General features: G+C 37.9%; 2 protein-coding genes across 2 annotated transcripts in view; one reads left to right on the forward strand and one right to left on the reverse strand.

Moving 5' to 3' along the window:
- The window catches only part of cdc73 (cell division cycle 73, Paf1/RNA polymerase II complex component, homolog), a 39,881-nt gene that overhangs the window by 4,285 nt on the left and 20,410 nt on the right, over window positions 1–15,186 (forward strand). The window contains exons 6-10 of the mRNA XM_084410535.1: window positions 919–1,007; window positions 2,784–2,997; window positions 4,767–4,865; window positions 7,982–8,060; window positions 8,366–8,430. Of these exons, the coding sequence (XP_084266661.1) occupies window positions 919–1,007; window positions 2,784–2,997; window positions 4,767–4,865; window positions 7,982–8,060; window positions 8,366–8,430 (546 nt within the window). The remainder of the gene's footprint in view (window positions 1–918; window positions 1,008–2,783; window positions 2,998–4,766; window positions 4,866–7,981; window positions 8,061–8,365; window positions 8,431–15,186) is intronic.
- LOC311291502 (beta-1,3-galactosyltransferase 2) lies at window positions 10,910–13,525 on the reverse strand. The gene has a single exon (XM_084410537.1). It carries the CDS (start codon window positions 12,905–12,907, stop codon window positions 11,759–11,761), a length of 1,149 nt encoding a protein of 382 aa, XP_084266663.1. The 5' UTR covers window positions 12,908–13,525; the 3' UTR covers window positions 10,910–11,758.

Below are 15,186 nucleotides of genomic sequence, written 5' to 3' on the forward strand. Positions count from 1 at the left end.
TCTTAGTTTAAAAAAATACAGCTGTTCATTGTTCATTAATGTTACTTCACAGTGCATTAACTATGTTAACAAATAAAAAAATAAAAAAAAAATTCAATAATGTAGGCTATTAGTAGCCCAAATGTTGAAATTAACATTAACAATGGTTAACAAATTAACAAAGTGCAGTTTATTAATAGTACATGTTAACTGTGTTAACTAGAATTTAATAAGTGGAACATTATTGTAAAGTGGTACCGATTTGTTATACACCGATTCAAACGTCTCGTGAGTGTTTTGGACAGATCAGTTGTTTTAACCATTCATTAAAGTGAATCGGTTCAAATGAGTCATTAGTTCGCGAATCGGACGTGTCATTAGTGGACGTGTAGCATACGGCAAGCGTTGTGTGATTATCCCGGTAGTTTATTTTTTAGCACAATTCACACAGGAGAAAAAAAAATCTCCGAATGCTCCACTTGAAACTTCGGTCTTCCACCCTTTTTCTATCGTGTCAAATGATTTTGATTAATATGCGCGAGGGAGAGAGAGCAAGACAGCGCGCGCGCGGTCGGGGCTTTCTCTCGTCAAGCGCAGCAGTCACGCACCGATCAAAGGCTTTGGCGGCCGCCAAAAAAAAATCAATGCAGGAAAAACCCCGGGATTGGTTATATATATAGCGTTGGATAGAATGACGGTCCGGCCATCGCGTATCAGCGCACATAAGGTACACACTGTGAAGTAATTTACAAACGTTTTTTAGAGAAATGAAAACAGGTCGCACCACAACCATTATTTGCACTCGCACAAATGCTCCCAAATATATTTTTAGGTCGCACAGATTAAATTTCAGGAGCATATGCGACCAAAATGGTCGCAATTTCGAGCCTTGTGTAGGGTATAGCATTCTAATTTATGATTTATGCATGTGATTCTCAGGATGAAGAGCGTGTGCGTCTGGATAAGGAGCGTCTTGCGGCTCGTCTCGAGGGTCATAAGGAAAGCATTGTGCAGACGGATCAGATCAGGTATGATCCAGTGTTTTAATGTGCGCCTTTTATGCTTTTTCGGATATTACCTTTCATGATGTGTGTAATATAGCTGTTTGTGAATGTAAAAGTTTTGCAAAGTTTCAAAGATCAAAAATGGAGTTATTGTCTCCCAAAATAAAAAATTGGTTCTGAAATTCTAATTCAAAATTTGCATAATGCCTGTCTATGGTCTTTATTGGCTGCTCGCGAACAATGTCTACTTTGACCCTCAAACTTTGTAGTTGTAGCTGAGACTGGACAAGTTTGGTTCCTGTTGTTGACATGTCAAATCAAATTTATATTTGACATGCTCATGTCAAATTCAGATATGGTATTGGCCGTTTCGGCCATCTGACCAATAGAGCAGAGTCGGAGGCGCGGGAAGGAGGGGTTTAGAGAGACCGAATTCTTGACTGATCTGTTTCAGACACTGAGAAAATTAAAGTGCTTTTTTCGCCTTGAATTAGGGCTGGACGATAATGATAATTATCGCAATATAATTTTCCTCGATAAAACGATAACAAGAGTTCGATATAACGTTTATGCGTCAAAAGCGGAACAAAACCGCACTACTCATTTCAACCTCGCCACGCGGACCATTTATCCGCTCAGCTCAAACCGCAGCGCGGGCTTACTGTAGCAGATGCGATTACTCGCTGATCAGTCTCGGTCACGCGACCACTAAACAGCACTGTGAGAATTCTAATACATTTAATTCAGCGAAGAACACAAATGTCTCTGTGATTTAAATAGTTTAAAGCCAGATGAAACGGCGCTGACAAACTGGATAAGCACTTTGTGCAACGATAAAGTCAGAAGGCTTTTCGATCTACAAATTGCCATGGTTTTAACGGTCTAAATGTATGTTATACGGAAGTCCAATGGTTCATTTGAATAAAATTCATACTTTAGAATATTTAAATTTTACCATATAAAAATGTGGTTGTTACAATTTTTTCCAGATGTTACTGATTTTGTTTATGAACATCAATTTACATCTGTATCAGAACTCAAGCTACTGTCAAATGTGCATTTCTAAGAGACAAAATATGTAATATTAATATTGCAGACTGCACTGCACAGTCAAACAACACAAACCTGTTTCATTACAATATCACCCGCTGTTACCACATTCAGAAACTGAGAAATTATTTGATCTATTAAGATATTTATTTCAAGGAAAAATGACTGGAAAAAGTGTAGAGAATTCAAAAACGTGAAGTGTTTGTCAAGTTCTGACAATAAAGAGTAGTTTATAACCACAATTAAATGTATGGTTTCTGCAACTTTCGCTTGGGAGCAAAAATCCGCCTTTAAACTTGAAAGAAATAAAGCTTTGACATTTATCGACTGATATGAACATTTTTATCATGATAATTATTCTGGCCAAATCGCCCAGCCCTACCTTGGATGCATGTAAACCTGTTGTTGGAGACCTTCAAAATAAAATTAGGAGCCTTTAAAATGGCATAATTAGAGAACTTTATCACTATGACTATGGGAGTTCACAATACAAACAAAGGATCTTTCAAACAAGTTTGTAAAAAATGCAATGCAAGTGGTGATTAATGGATTCTCTAAAGAGCGTTTTATCATTTTGTTCTTCATTTTTTTTAAATGAAATTCCAGTTTTATAAACTCAAAGCTGTGCTGTATATTGAATATAATCAAAGTTGGAAAAAGTTGTGTATTTTGCCTTAGTTATGACCCTTAACTGCTTAGTTGAGGCTGTGAGTCCCTCAGTTTAACTAATCCTACTTCTGCTGATCTTAGGTCTCTGTCAGAAGCCATGTCTGTGGAGAAGATCGCTGCCATCAAGGCTAAAATCATGGCCAAGAAGCGCTCTACTATCAAGCCTGACTTGGATGATGACATCACCCAGAAACAGAGAAGCTTTGTGGATGCTGAAGTAGACGTGACCAGAGACATTGTGAGCCGAGAAAGAGTGTGGCGGACGAGGACGACGATATTACAGAGCAGCGGCAAGGTAAGCGGATTCACCTGAATTTTCTTGAAAAACAAAAAACGAGGACTCTTCAACATACATTAAAAGCTATTAAAAAAAGAAATGCCATCATTGTGCCTGATCTTTCCTTCCATGAGAGCAATTCAATTTTGTAATCTCTATTCAATAATTACTTCTGTTGCCACAGTAATATCTTTCAAATTAATACAATTAATTAATTAATACATGTAATTCAGTTAAAAATTATAATCAAATTGTGTATCCAGTTAAATTGAGTAGTTCTGAATTTGCAAAAATAGTGAAAATATATTTCAAGTTGTTAAACTATGTACTGGGGTGTAAATCGGACAGTTCATTACGATACGATACCGATTCTCTCAGCCAGCGATCGATATTTGCCGATACCTAAAAAAATTCTCCGATTCGATTCAGGGCTATATCTATTGATTTATCGATATTTAGATATTATGTGCCAAGTTTACACAACCAGTTCTATTTTTATTAACTCACAAATGCAACCAAAGTATATAACATGAACGTTTAGGGCTGTCAAGATTTCTCGATTAAATTTGAGTACTCAATTTAAAACATTTTTATCTGCTGTAAAGCGTAATAACACCTGGCCCGTTGGTGCTCTCTGCAGGCATTTGCTATAATACATAATGTACATAAGATGATTGTTAAAACATAATATTATATACATTATATAAACAGTGTTGTTCTATAAAACCACATGATTACTTGATTTTGACACTTTATTTGAACCAAATAGAGCCTCATTGCTTTTGTTTGCTTAGGTGTATTTTTATTACCACAAACAAAATATCGAAGTAATCGTCAAAATAATCAATCGATTACCGAAATAGTGACAGACCTAAACCCAACATTTTATTAAAGCTCACTGCAATCAGTCTTCAGTCTTGGAAGTTTTGCGTTTGGTGAAGTAATACAATATTAAAACTGTCAATTTAATATTTTGTGTACAGTTATTTGTCATCCGGGTATTGTATCGTACAAACGCAGCTGCTGCCATTTTGCGACTATTGTTTTGTACACTGTAATGGATTATAAGATAACAAACATGTAATATTTTAAAACGGTTTCATCTCAAATTAATATCTCTTATCCCCATAATTATTTATGTGGTGAAATGCTGTGTAATGAGTGGTATGACTGTACCTTATCCCTTAAATGTCTGTCTAGTTAGAATTTTTGCTAGCAACTGTTCTCTCCGCAGAAGCTTTGCGTTTAAATAGCTAATAAAATATTTTGTCTAAATTTTTACTTGTGTGGCAAGTAGCCGTGTAATAAGCGGGATAATGTACTTCCAGCTGGTTGTTATTGCAGAATAAACCCTGACAGGGTGATCAGGACCCCGATGCGAAGCGGAGGATATACATTATCCCTTACTTAATCTGTATTTATTTTATACAGTGAAAACTATGCAGTATTTTACATTTGATTACTTTATTAAAATTTGGTGCCTGAAAACTACTGTGGTGTCACTATTAGTGTATTGATCCCAGTAAGGATGAAGCACATTTTCAGTGTGTAGCAGACCTAGACAATTAACATACTGCAATAATTGTAGCACTTTTAATAATAATGTGTTTAAAAAAACCAGTATGGTCAAAAAATATAATGTCACAATCTCATAACTTGGTTGAAGTCATGTTTGTTGTTTGTGGGGTTACATTGTGAATGATGATCAGTTGTGCACAAAAGAGAAAGACAAGTGTAGGTTTTAACGAATATGATCTCCTGAACATGTTGATCTTTTGATTTTGTAGAACTTCTCCAAAAATATTTTTGCCATCCTACAATCGGTGAAGGCGCGGGAAGAAGGTCGAGCCCCTGAACAGAGACAGACTCAGAACCAAACTCAGGTGGTGAGTACACAACCAAGCTACTTCAATAGCGTCAGAATGTCTGTGGTTTCTGCTTCCTTTTCACCTTTATGTAAAATAGATGTTTGTTTGATAGAACTACAAAGGGCTCTCAGGGCTCCAGACTGCGACCAAAATTTGAGAGTGTGCGACTGAATTTTACATCCAGTCGCACATGTGCGACCAGTAAATTTGTCCCCCTTTTTTTTTTTTTTTTTTTTTTTTTTTACACGTTAAATGTGGAAGGGGCGCGTCAATGAATCCGGAATGTGTGAGAAGAATAGGGAATGGCCACTGTAACTGGCTAATGTGCGGAGAGGGAGGGTCCTAGAGATAATCAAGCGTGCGTAAACATCTGTGCGAAGGAAACGGAGACAAATATCAATGTCACAGACACAGTCGGATGATGATTCAGAGTCAGAGGTTTGTGAGGTGATAAAGGCCCGAACCCACCATTTTCGGGAAAACTGGCTGAGAGAATTCAGCTGGTTGAGGTACTGTAAAGAGATGAACTGCGAATGTTGCAGTTGTTACTCGCTACCCCAGAACTGCGGGGAACACGAAGTTTGCAGACAGTGCAGGCACTTCGCAGTTTAAACACAACAGCCTACGCTAGTTAGACACAATCTCAGGCTCAAGCATAGAGTATGCTGTGACATGTTAATAAATCAAAACAAAATGAAAGCGGAAAAAACTGCGCTACTCATTTCTGCTTCACGGACCGTTTAATAGTTCGAACCAATAATAGACAGCACAGAGCTTCTCTCGCCAGTCGCGGGCCGTTCTCGATCACGCGACACCGTTACATTCGCAGAATTCTCCTGATATAAAACATATCAGATCAAACAGCGCTGACGTGGAAACCAGGAGAAACATCGTGCCATGAACGAACAAGTTATAGGAGGCTTTAGGTCCACAGATCAGCAACATTCACCATGGATTTAATGTAGTAACACTAACTGTAACTATGGTATACTATGGTTATAACAGTAGCCTACACATCTTTTTCCAGCACTTCAAAACTATAATATCATATTTAAATGTTATTTTTAATGTGTTGACCAAAATTTTTGTTCATCCTTTAAAGGTTGTCTCTATTTATAAAACAAAGTTTCAAGAAGTAGGAAAACTCACACTTGTTTAAAAAAAAAAAAGAAAAAAAAATTACCATTGTAAACATAGCTGCAGAGGAGGCTTATTGGCTATTTTCACTCCCTAATATCTATTTTGTCACTCATTTTGCTTTTGAATTAATATTAAGACATTATGAATGATAATAACTAAAGTTAACTTTATCTACACACCTCAAATTAAGCTCAATGCTATGTCATCCCACAGTGCTACCAAATACTTTCTGTAGAACTTAGTGCTGCTGCCCTCAAATGTTAGTCTGGAGCCCTGTGAACTTAAAATAAAACTGCACATTGTAATTTCTGTACGTTAAGTCTATTTATTATCAAAGCATTTGTCAGTAATACAGTTATTTGGGGGGAAAATGTGAATAATTGCATTGCAAGGTGATTTAAGGTGTGCCCCTACATTTTCTGCTTGCGCTCCTAAAAATTTAAGTCAGGGGCTACAGCGCTCCTAATAAAAAAAGTTAGTCTGGAGCCCTGGCTCTCTTAGTATTTGGTACATTTGTCCCTGTTTGCTTTAATAACAGCAGAACGCTGATGAAGGCCACAAGTTTTATATATGTATACTGTCCTACATATGTATAATATATCTGCGGTACCTTTGCTCTCACGGAACAGATAGACTATTTGCTTATTTAACTTTTCTCCGTCCATGCAATAAATGCACATCCTTGAATGAGCGTGGATTTCTAGCGTGTTTACTTTAAACACATTATTACTTGGCAGTAATATCTATGGTTTGACCCATTTGAGAGGCGGCAAAAATCAGAATTTAAAATGGACTGAATCAGGGGTCGGCAACCTTTTTGTCATAAAGTGCCTTTAAGTTTCCTAACAGGAACAACACAACACACACACAGCCTATATATATACACACACACACACACACACACACACACACACACACACTTATATAAATACACAAACATTTTACATTTTCATAATGGCTTACACAGAAATAGTACAGAAATTTAAATATTTCTCTTGAAATTTGTTTTAGATTTAGATAGACAAATTAATAGTATTTATAACTCCTAACTAGAGATGCACCGATTACAATTTTCTACGCCGATTCCGGTGTCCGATGTTTCATTGAGGTTGACCTGCCGATACCGAATTATTATTATTATTATTATTATTTTTTTTTCTAACCACTTTACAGCACACACAAATATCAACTTTTTTCTTTTCTTAAAGAGTCTTAATTTTCTTTTCTGACATAACCTAATCCAGTTCTTGTTAAAACACACTAGACATGCACATTCTGTGCATTTTGGGAACTTTTGTTTGGAATCATAATTATTTTGTCCATCAAAAGTGTGCTTTCACTTTAGCCCCTTTCACACAGCGCTTTGAACCCGGGAATTGCTGGCAAATTGCCAGAGTGCCTTCTGTGTGAACGCAAACACGACCCGGGATTGATGCCGGGTTGGGGACCTAGTAACATTGCCGTGTTCAACAAACGAACCCGGGTCAAATCTCGGGTCACTTTATCCGTGTATTTTCCGGAATCTCTGTGTGAAAGGGGCTTTAAATTGAGCGTGAGCAGCGCAGACAAAATAGACTCGGCGGCGAAACCCCCACTTCACTGCTGCTCACACGACGCTCCTGTTGGGCGCTCACGCGCTGCTCCTGCTCCCGGTGTGAATGCACTCATTGGTTAACATGCACGCCGAAAATAATATGCGTGAAACGGCCGTAGTTCCCGAGGTTTCCTACATGTGCGTTCCATGTGCACGTGTGATGCTGATGTTGCGCAATGTTAATCATGGGGAGCCCGAGTGCATTTGACCGGCATAAAACTAGACTACTTTATCTGAATGAAATACAAACACTTCTCTCGCATTTGCTTGTGTGCCAGCGATTAATCATGCAGCCTAGTGTACCTGTAAATAAAAAATGTCTAGTGGCACTCTAATGAAGTAGATAACCTAATCTATGCATGTTTATTTATGCACTCCAATTTGTTTTTTCATCCTATAGGATCCAGCAACAAGAAATAAACAGCCAGTCCCAGCTGCTTACAACAGATACGATCAGGAGCGATTCAAAGGAAAAGAAGGTAGGTATTTTTGACCATTGAACCATCAAACATGTTGACTAAATGGTAATGCTGCAGCAAACATTTTTAATAGAATATCCGCACAGAATTATTATTATTATTTTAAATGTTCCTAGTTATAACCTTTTAAATCGTTGACTGGGTGACCTGTTAGCAAGCTCTTTAGGTTTATGATCCACAGTTTAGGAAACTCTGATCTGAAATTTACGAAGAGGTACTTGTGTATCATTATCCATTTATGATGAAGCCCCTGAAAATGGAATTGAGGCTTACTGGAAATTATGAAATGTTTTTTTTTTCTACAGAAACGGAGGGTTTTAAAATTGACACCATGGGAACATATCACGGTATGACGCTGAAGTCAGTGACGGTAAGTTCACGTTATGCATCCTATTTGTTTTTGTTTGTACCTTAGATGCAAACTATGACAAATATTTTTGTTCCCTTCATTTCACTGACGACTGCTTTTCAATTTTTTTAATTTCTGTTATTATTTGAAGTTTTTCCTTGTAAGAATGAATGAACTATAGTAACATGAGGTTGTTAAACCATGGCCCCATTGTATGACACATGGCAACTGTATTTAAAGGAAGGTGTTTTGTCTCAGCTGAAACTGCTACTTGGTCCATAGCACTTTAACCAAAAAAAAAAAAAAAAATTGAATTAAGTTTGTTGTAGGGCTGCACGATTTGGGGAAAATGTCATATTGCGATAATTGAGGTCAATATTGCGATTACGATTGCGATATGCGATATAATAAACAAATGGTTTCATGAGTCAACTTGCTTGGTTCTCAAGGAAAATAAATGCACACACAGATTAGTAATAATCAGCCTAAAGAAAAAAGTTCTTTAGTCAAGAGCAGTGAGTGTTTTTCTCTGTTCCCTTTGTTCTTTGATTAACTTTAGCAACAGATTTTTTTTTTTTTTTGCATTTTTTGCATTTTAACAAGAACAAAACACAATTTACATACAAGAGTACATATAACCATACATGTCAGGTTAAAGAAAAATAATAATAATAAAAAAGAAATTGAAAAAAAAAAGAAAATAATAAATAATAATAACTTTAGCGACAGATGTAATTAGTGGCTACTGTACTGTCCCTTTAAGACCAGCCGCTGTCAGAGACGCGGATCTCACACGCGCCTCATTCTTTCACGAGTTATCACAACTCTTCATGTTCATCATAAGACTACTCTTATGTTATGAAGACACTCGACAAAAAGACATTTTGTAATAATTGTGTGTGTTATTGTTCGTTCAAGCTCGAAAGAGAACTGTATTCTGGCATGCTGTTTTGTACGCACGCACGATATTAGCGCGAGTCTTTCTGTCTGTCACAGTCAGGACATTCACAGGCAGCGCGTTCATTTTGGCATACATGTGTGCTGTTCGTTCTACCGCGAAAGAGAACTTGATACTGGCGCCCGTCTATCTGTGTGTGTGTGTGTGTGTGTGTGTGTGTGTGTACGTGTGTGTGTCAGGAGGACATTCACAGGCGGCTCGTTCTTTTATGTCTTATCGCGCATGAATGGTTTAAAAGCATTTGCATTAATAAGTGCGTTAACAGCGCTAATTTGTTTATTTAATATAAAATCGCAGCATTTTGCGTCATATAATCGCGTAGACTTGACATCGCGATTGCGATTGCGATACGATTAATCGTGCAGCACTAGTTTGTTGCTCAGTCAGTATTTTACATTTGCATGTGTTGAAATTCACTGTTTTTGGTCAATTTAATCGAAGTCGTCAAAGATCAAGTTTGTTTTTAACCATTTTATACTTGGACCTTAAAGGCACAATATGTAACTTTTTTGCTTTAAAAAGAGCAAAAATCACTATATCTATGTTATATATATATATATATTTTTTGTTGTTGTGTACTTACATTATCCCGACTGTTTCCAACAACTTTCAAACCAGGAGAAATTTGTAATTTAATTCGAAGACACGTCCCGTTTCTTTATTTCCGTTTTGTCGCCGTCAATGGCGTCATATCCACGTTGTCCCTGGTTTCCGCTCGTACTGCCATAGCAACCAGAGCTATGAACCAGAGCCCTTTGATAGTAACCAAAGCGACAGACGTGGATAACTGTGTAGTTCAAAATGTCTATTTGCACGCTGTTGTTGTTTCGTTCAAACATTATGGACCATGGCAAGCAGACATGGATAAAAAAGGAGAACTAAACCGAGAATCAATATCAGCGCGGCGTTTTCAATATGCCTAGAGCTCCCATAGACAGTATATAAACGAGAGCTACACGTCCGAGACTTCGACCGCTTCTACATGTACTTTATTAAACAGGTGAGCACATTTACATAAAACTAATCAATGTTATATAGTTCAACAATGATAAAATGTTAGAATATGATCTGTATGTTATTCTAATGTTGATCTAGCTTACTGCTAGTCTCATACAGACAAACTAACACATAAGTTACATTTCAACACACTCAAATGCAGTTTAGTGTGATAGTGTAATGTTAGACCAAGTGAAACAGCGCTGCGTTACCTCACAAGTTTAATTTGTCTAATAAACTGACCTGTGAGTTGTAATTCTGCACTTGCGTGTAGTTCGGTAGAATGAAATGTCCTTATTCCTTTTACATCCGCGGGACTCGCGTTGCGTGTGGAGCTGATAGCTGTCTCTTAGCAATCCCGAACTGCTTCATATCACAGTCATGATAAAAACATTGATGTATTCACTCATCCACATTGTTCTCTAATAATGCAACACACAACAACAAAAATAAGTGATAAGTAAAGTGCACTTAAAGCATCTGATCATAGGGATGTGGATATACCCATTTTAAAGGCTTGCTGCCGATATTACAAACTGCACCTTTAAGTAAAAAAAAAAAAAAAAAAAAAAAAAAATTGTCAGTTCTTCAATTTCAGAAATCAGAATTTCTACTATAAAGCAGCACTCCAGTGTGTTCACTTTCTGACCTTGATGTACTGAGTGAAGAAATAAACTGTAACGAAGTTCAATGTTGTGGGAAGAAGGAGGTGGGAACCGGCGAACATTCAAGAAACTTTAATATCAAAAATAAAACAAATACAAAACGAAAGTAAAAGACAGCAGCCCCTCACGGACGACTGCTGTCACATCAAATAAAACATAAACATCAAATAAAATCCAGGCCTGGCCTCTCTCGATCTCCACTGTTGTCGCTCCTCCTTTATGCTTCCGCTCCTCTGTGAGAGATACGAGACCGGTGCGTTGCGCAGGTGTCGCTCATTATCAATCACGCCACCGGCCTCGCGCCGTTCTCCCACGGCCCTCTGCCTCGTCCTGCTCGCCACATATACCTAAAAAGATTGCCCCAGAGCACACCTATCTTTTACGCGATCATCATGGACCAATAGCAGTTTGAAGGCGTTTAACAGCCGGCGAAAGTTTGTACTCATTAGGGTTGGGCGATGTCCCCTAAATTGGCAGTTGACGGCTTATTTACAATCCTATAAGGTTGATCACAAAAACCAATGCTCAAAACCCACAACTGCATATTTGTATACCCATTTAACTAGTCAGATATGTGAAGATCACCCATCATTAATATTACATAATGAAAACCTGATAATCAAAAAAACAAAAGTTGTACATAACCCTGATGTGATCTAATGTTATATTTGGTAAGAATATAACCCCCCCCCAATAAAGCATGGCGAAATCTGTCCTTTTACCCTGTCGTCTAGCAGGGATTGTGTTTGTTGCTCTGCAGGTGTTCCCAGTACTGGATCAGCTCATTGGGGTGAAACCCATGGGAAGTGATCAGTTTGCTGTACGTACAGCTGGAGTACTGCACTCGCCAGTGATTAAACAGCTGATCGTTTGGTGGTGGCACTGGCTTTATCCTCAGTTTAGCTAGACAGATACCCACGTACACATCTTCTAAATGCAGCCTGGGTATGCTCAGAGACGCCACATATATCCTCTTAGCCACGTCACCTGAGAAGACGTACCCAGTTCCCGAACAAAAGGTGGGGTATTGCCTACCATGGTACATTTCTGGGGGCATATACCATTTACTCTCTTTGTTTCGGTTTGGGTTGAAGTCTGTCATGAGATATCCTGTGAAATACTTTTGTGTTAGTTGTCCCATGGGCTTGAGGAATTTTTGGACGAGGTATTCAGTGTTGACAAACATGTCACTATCTGTCTTCATGACATATGTGGCCTCTGGACAATACTTTGTGATCCAGTACATCCCCATCAGCGTTTTGAGGGTAAGGTTGTTGTAAGTATCCCTATAATCTTGCTGGATGATGTCATGATGCTGTCGACTTTCGTCCTCTATTGTGTGCTGTAGTTTACTGCCATTTCTTTGGGTGTCGTTATTTACACCAATGAAGAACAGACGGATGAAACCCAAGTCCCCTGCCATACTTTCACTGCCCCACGTTTTCCTGATGGCGTCCCTGGCGTCTGTTTTCTTGGGCTCAACTGAAATCAAAAGCACTAAGAAAGGTGCTCTCAGGAGACATGCGTTCGGCTCATTAAGGATGTACTCGTAAGGCTCAATTTTAAGTGTCCTCGCTGCTATCATCTCTTTATTTGAACTGATGTTCAAAACATCCAAATATGAGATTACATTTTCTTGTGATATTAGTGGTGTAGGTGTCGCTTCTAGCTCTCTCAACCCGTTTGGATTCATCGTGGTTGAGTTGTTGAAGATTTTCATGGTTTGGGGCCATTGAGTAGCAGACATCTCCTGGGTGATTTGACAGGGCCAAATGTAATGAGTAATGTAATGGCCCTGAATAATGAGGCATCCCACAAACACCAGCAGAATGAGAAAAAGGGAAACCCTGTGGTATCTGTTCCTCAGCTTCAATCGCATGATCTCTTTGGGTTCTTTGGATTTGTCAAGCCTCTCCGAATAACATACGAGTCCAAATATGCGAAAATCTGCAAATAAGAAAGGGGATGATTTTTATTTGCTTAAGTACTACACAAAATGTTCAATATATTTTACATATGTATATTATGGGTTTGTAAACCTGTCTATTAGTCCAATGGAGGTCTCCAATAATACGGGTTAAGGTTTTTGCGCGTTTCTTGTCTTTCCTTTTACGCAACACAAGATTAAATGAAATATATTTTCTCACATGTACTGACTTCATGGAGCATCTGACTCCATAAATGAAAAAGGTTTTAATGATATCTGGGCATCATTAAAAGTAAGGTAATGTTTGATTATTCTTTTTTATGTTTTACCCGCTCAGATTAGGAATAGGGCCCTATAAAATCCGTTTTATTTTTTCCCAAATCCCGTATTTTCCATTTTAATTTTTGCTAATTCTTTTTTCCGTTTTAATTTTTGGGAATTCAGTTTTTTACCCTTTACTGTTATTTTAGTCATAAAAAGAGTGTGCTTTTAATGTTAATGATTAAAATGTACACAAATAAAATAGGAATGAACTGAATAAGTTTAAATAAAAGTGCTCCATTAGCTTTTTCTTTCAAGAAAAAAAAAAAACATCTCATTTTCAGAGTTATACATAAAGTACTTATAAGAATCATCTTTTCCATACAGTAGCCTACATTAAAGTGCATCAAAAATAAGGCAAAATACAGCAAGTAGCCTACTCCCGGAGTTATGAAATTAAAGTTGACTTTGTCATCATGTAACAGCCAAAAACATTTTATCAAAAGTTACTTAAACAAGTATTCAAGTTGTAGGACCTACTACTGAGGGCTTAGCGTTGAGTTTCTAAACTTTTTCGCCGACCAAAGCAGAGCCGTGGAGAGCCGCTTCGCCATGCTTTCAATGTTTTGAAGGGGAAGGGGGAGCTGAAATGACGGGAGGGTTGTGGCACCTAGATTTGCTTACCCCGGTCTGCCTTTTCCCCAGACATACGTTCTTCTCCCACACAAAAACAATTTCATTCCAAATATGTAAAATTCCACGTTAACTCTAGATTCCGCGTTAATTTGCCGATTCCGTGATCGTGGAAATTATAGGGCCCTATAGGAAGTTATATCACTTAGAGGTCCTTGCGTCTTCTGCAGGTCTCACGACACAATCTCGCCAGTTTTGTTCATCAAACAGAGGTAATTGGCTAATATCTTAGACAGTCGGATTCACCCTTACACAATCAGAGGTACTTCGATTAGCCCCTATGGAATTGCATACACTTGAACTTAATTTAATCAGTTTACTTCAGTAGAGGTTTTGGCCACTATTACAGATAGGAGTCGACCAACTTTACTTCTCTTATAATAGCTTTGGATTGGCCAAGCCCGTGATTTCTCACCTACACTTATCTAAAGTAACATTAAAGGGCCCCTATTATGGATTTTTGAAAATTACCTTTCATGTAGTGTGTAACAGCTCTAAGTGAATGAAAACATCCTGCAAAGTTTTAAATCTGAAAGTCCACTGTATATAAAGTTATTGTCTTTCAAAATTAAGAGTTGACTCTGCGTCAATTAAATGAATCATTTTTCAAACGAGTCATCAGCCGTTTCGTTGTGACGTCAAGACGAAACCATCAGCATATTGCCCGCCCACTTATTGCGTGCGCAGACACCAGGGAAAACTTGAATCTCAAACCTGCAGCTGATTCCTGTGGATGCTGGAGAGCATAATCTTTACCAAAATACCACAGCAGTATAATCCTAAACTTTTGCTGTGTTCCCTTTATTTCACTGATGACTGCTTCTCAAATCTCGGAGTTCAATGCAGGATTCGCAAACCGCTTGCTCTTGAAAGATGGTGTTCAAAATACTTAGTTTTGAGTTTTATATTGTGTAGGTCTCCTGCTAACTGGCTAACTCACGTTATCACTGTCTTACTTGAATACTTCTGCTAATCAGTTTGTGGGCCACTATTACCTATAACTGTTTCTATTAATTCAGATTTGTCATTCTCACTACTTTGAGGAAAGATTAATCATGGAGCAAGATTTGTTTTATCAACGTTTATGTTAAATCAGTCATTAACATTAGTCATTCACGCTAGATTATGTAATTGATACAGTTTCCACGTGTTCACCGCAATATATTGAGTACAAGTAAAATAATCGGTTCGCTGATGGACATGCACTTGTTAATGCTAATGGTGAGGAATTACAGTTGCAACATCTCATAATGTACCTCAAACTGAGTAGCGTATCA

Source organism: Rutilus rutilus (genome assembly GCF_951802725.1).
Source record: "Rutilus rutilus genome assembly, chromosome: 6".
Lineage (NCBI taxonomy): Eukaryota > Metazoa > Chordata > Actinopteri > Cypriniformes > Leuciscidae > Rutilus > Rutilus rutilus.

Excerpts from the sequence above, each read along its gene's own strand:
- LOC311291502 (XM_084410537.1), bottom strand. The coding sequence starts at position 12,907 with ATGCGATTGAAGCTGAGGAACAGATACCACAGGGTTTCCCTTTTTCTC.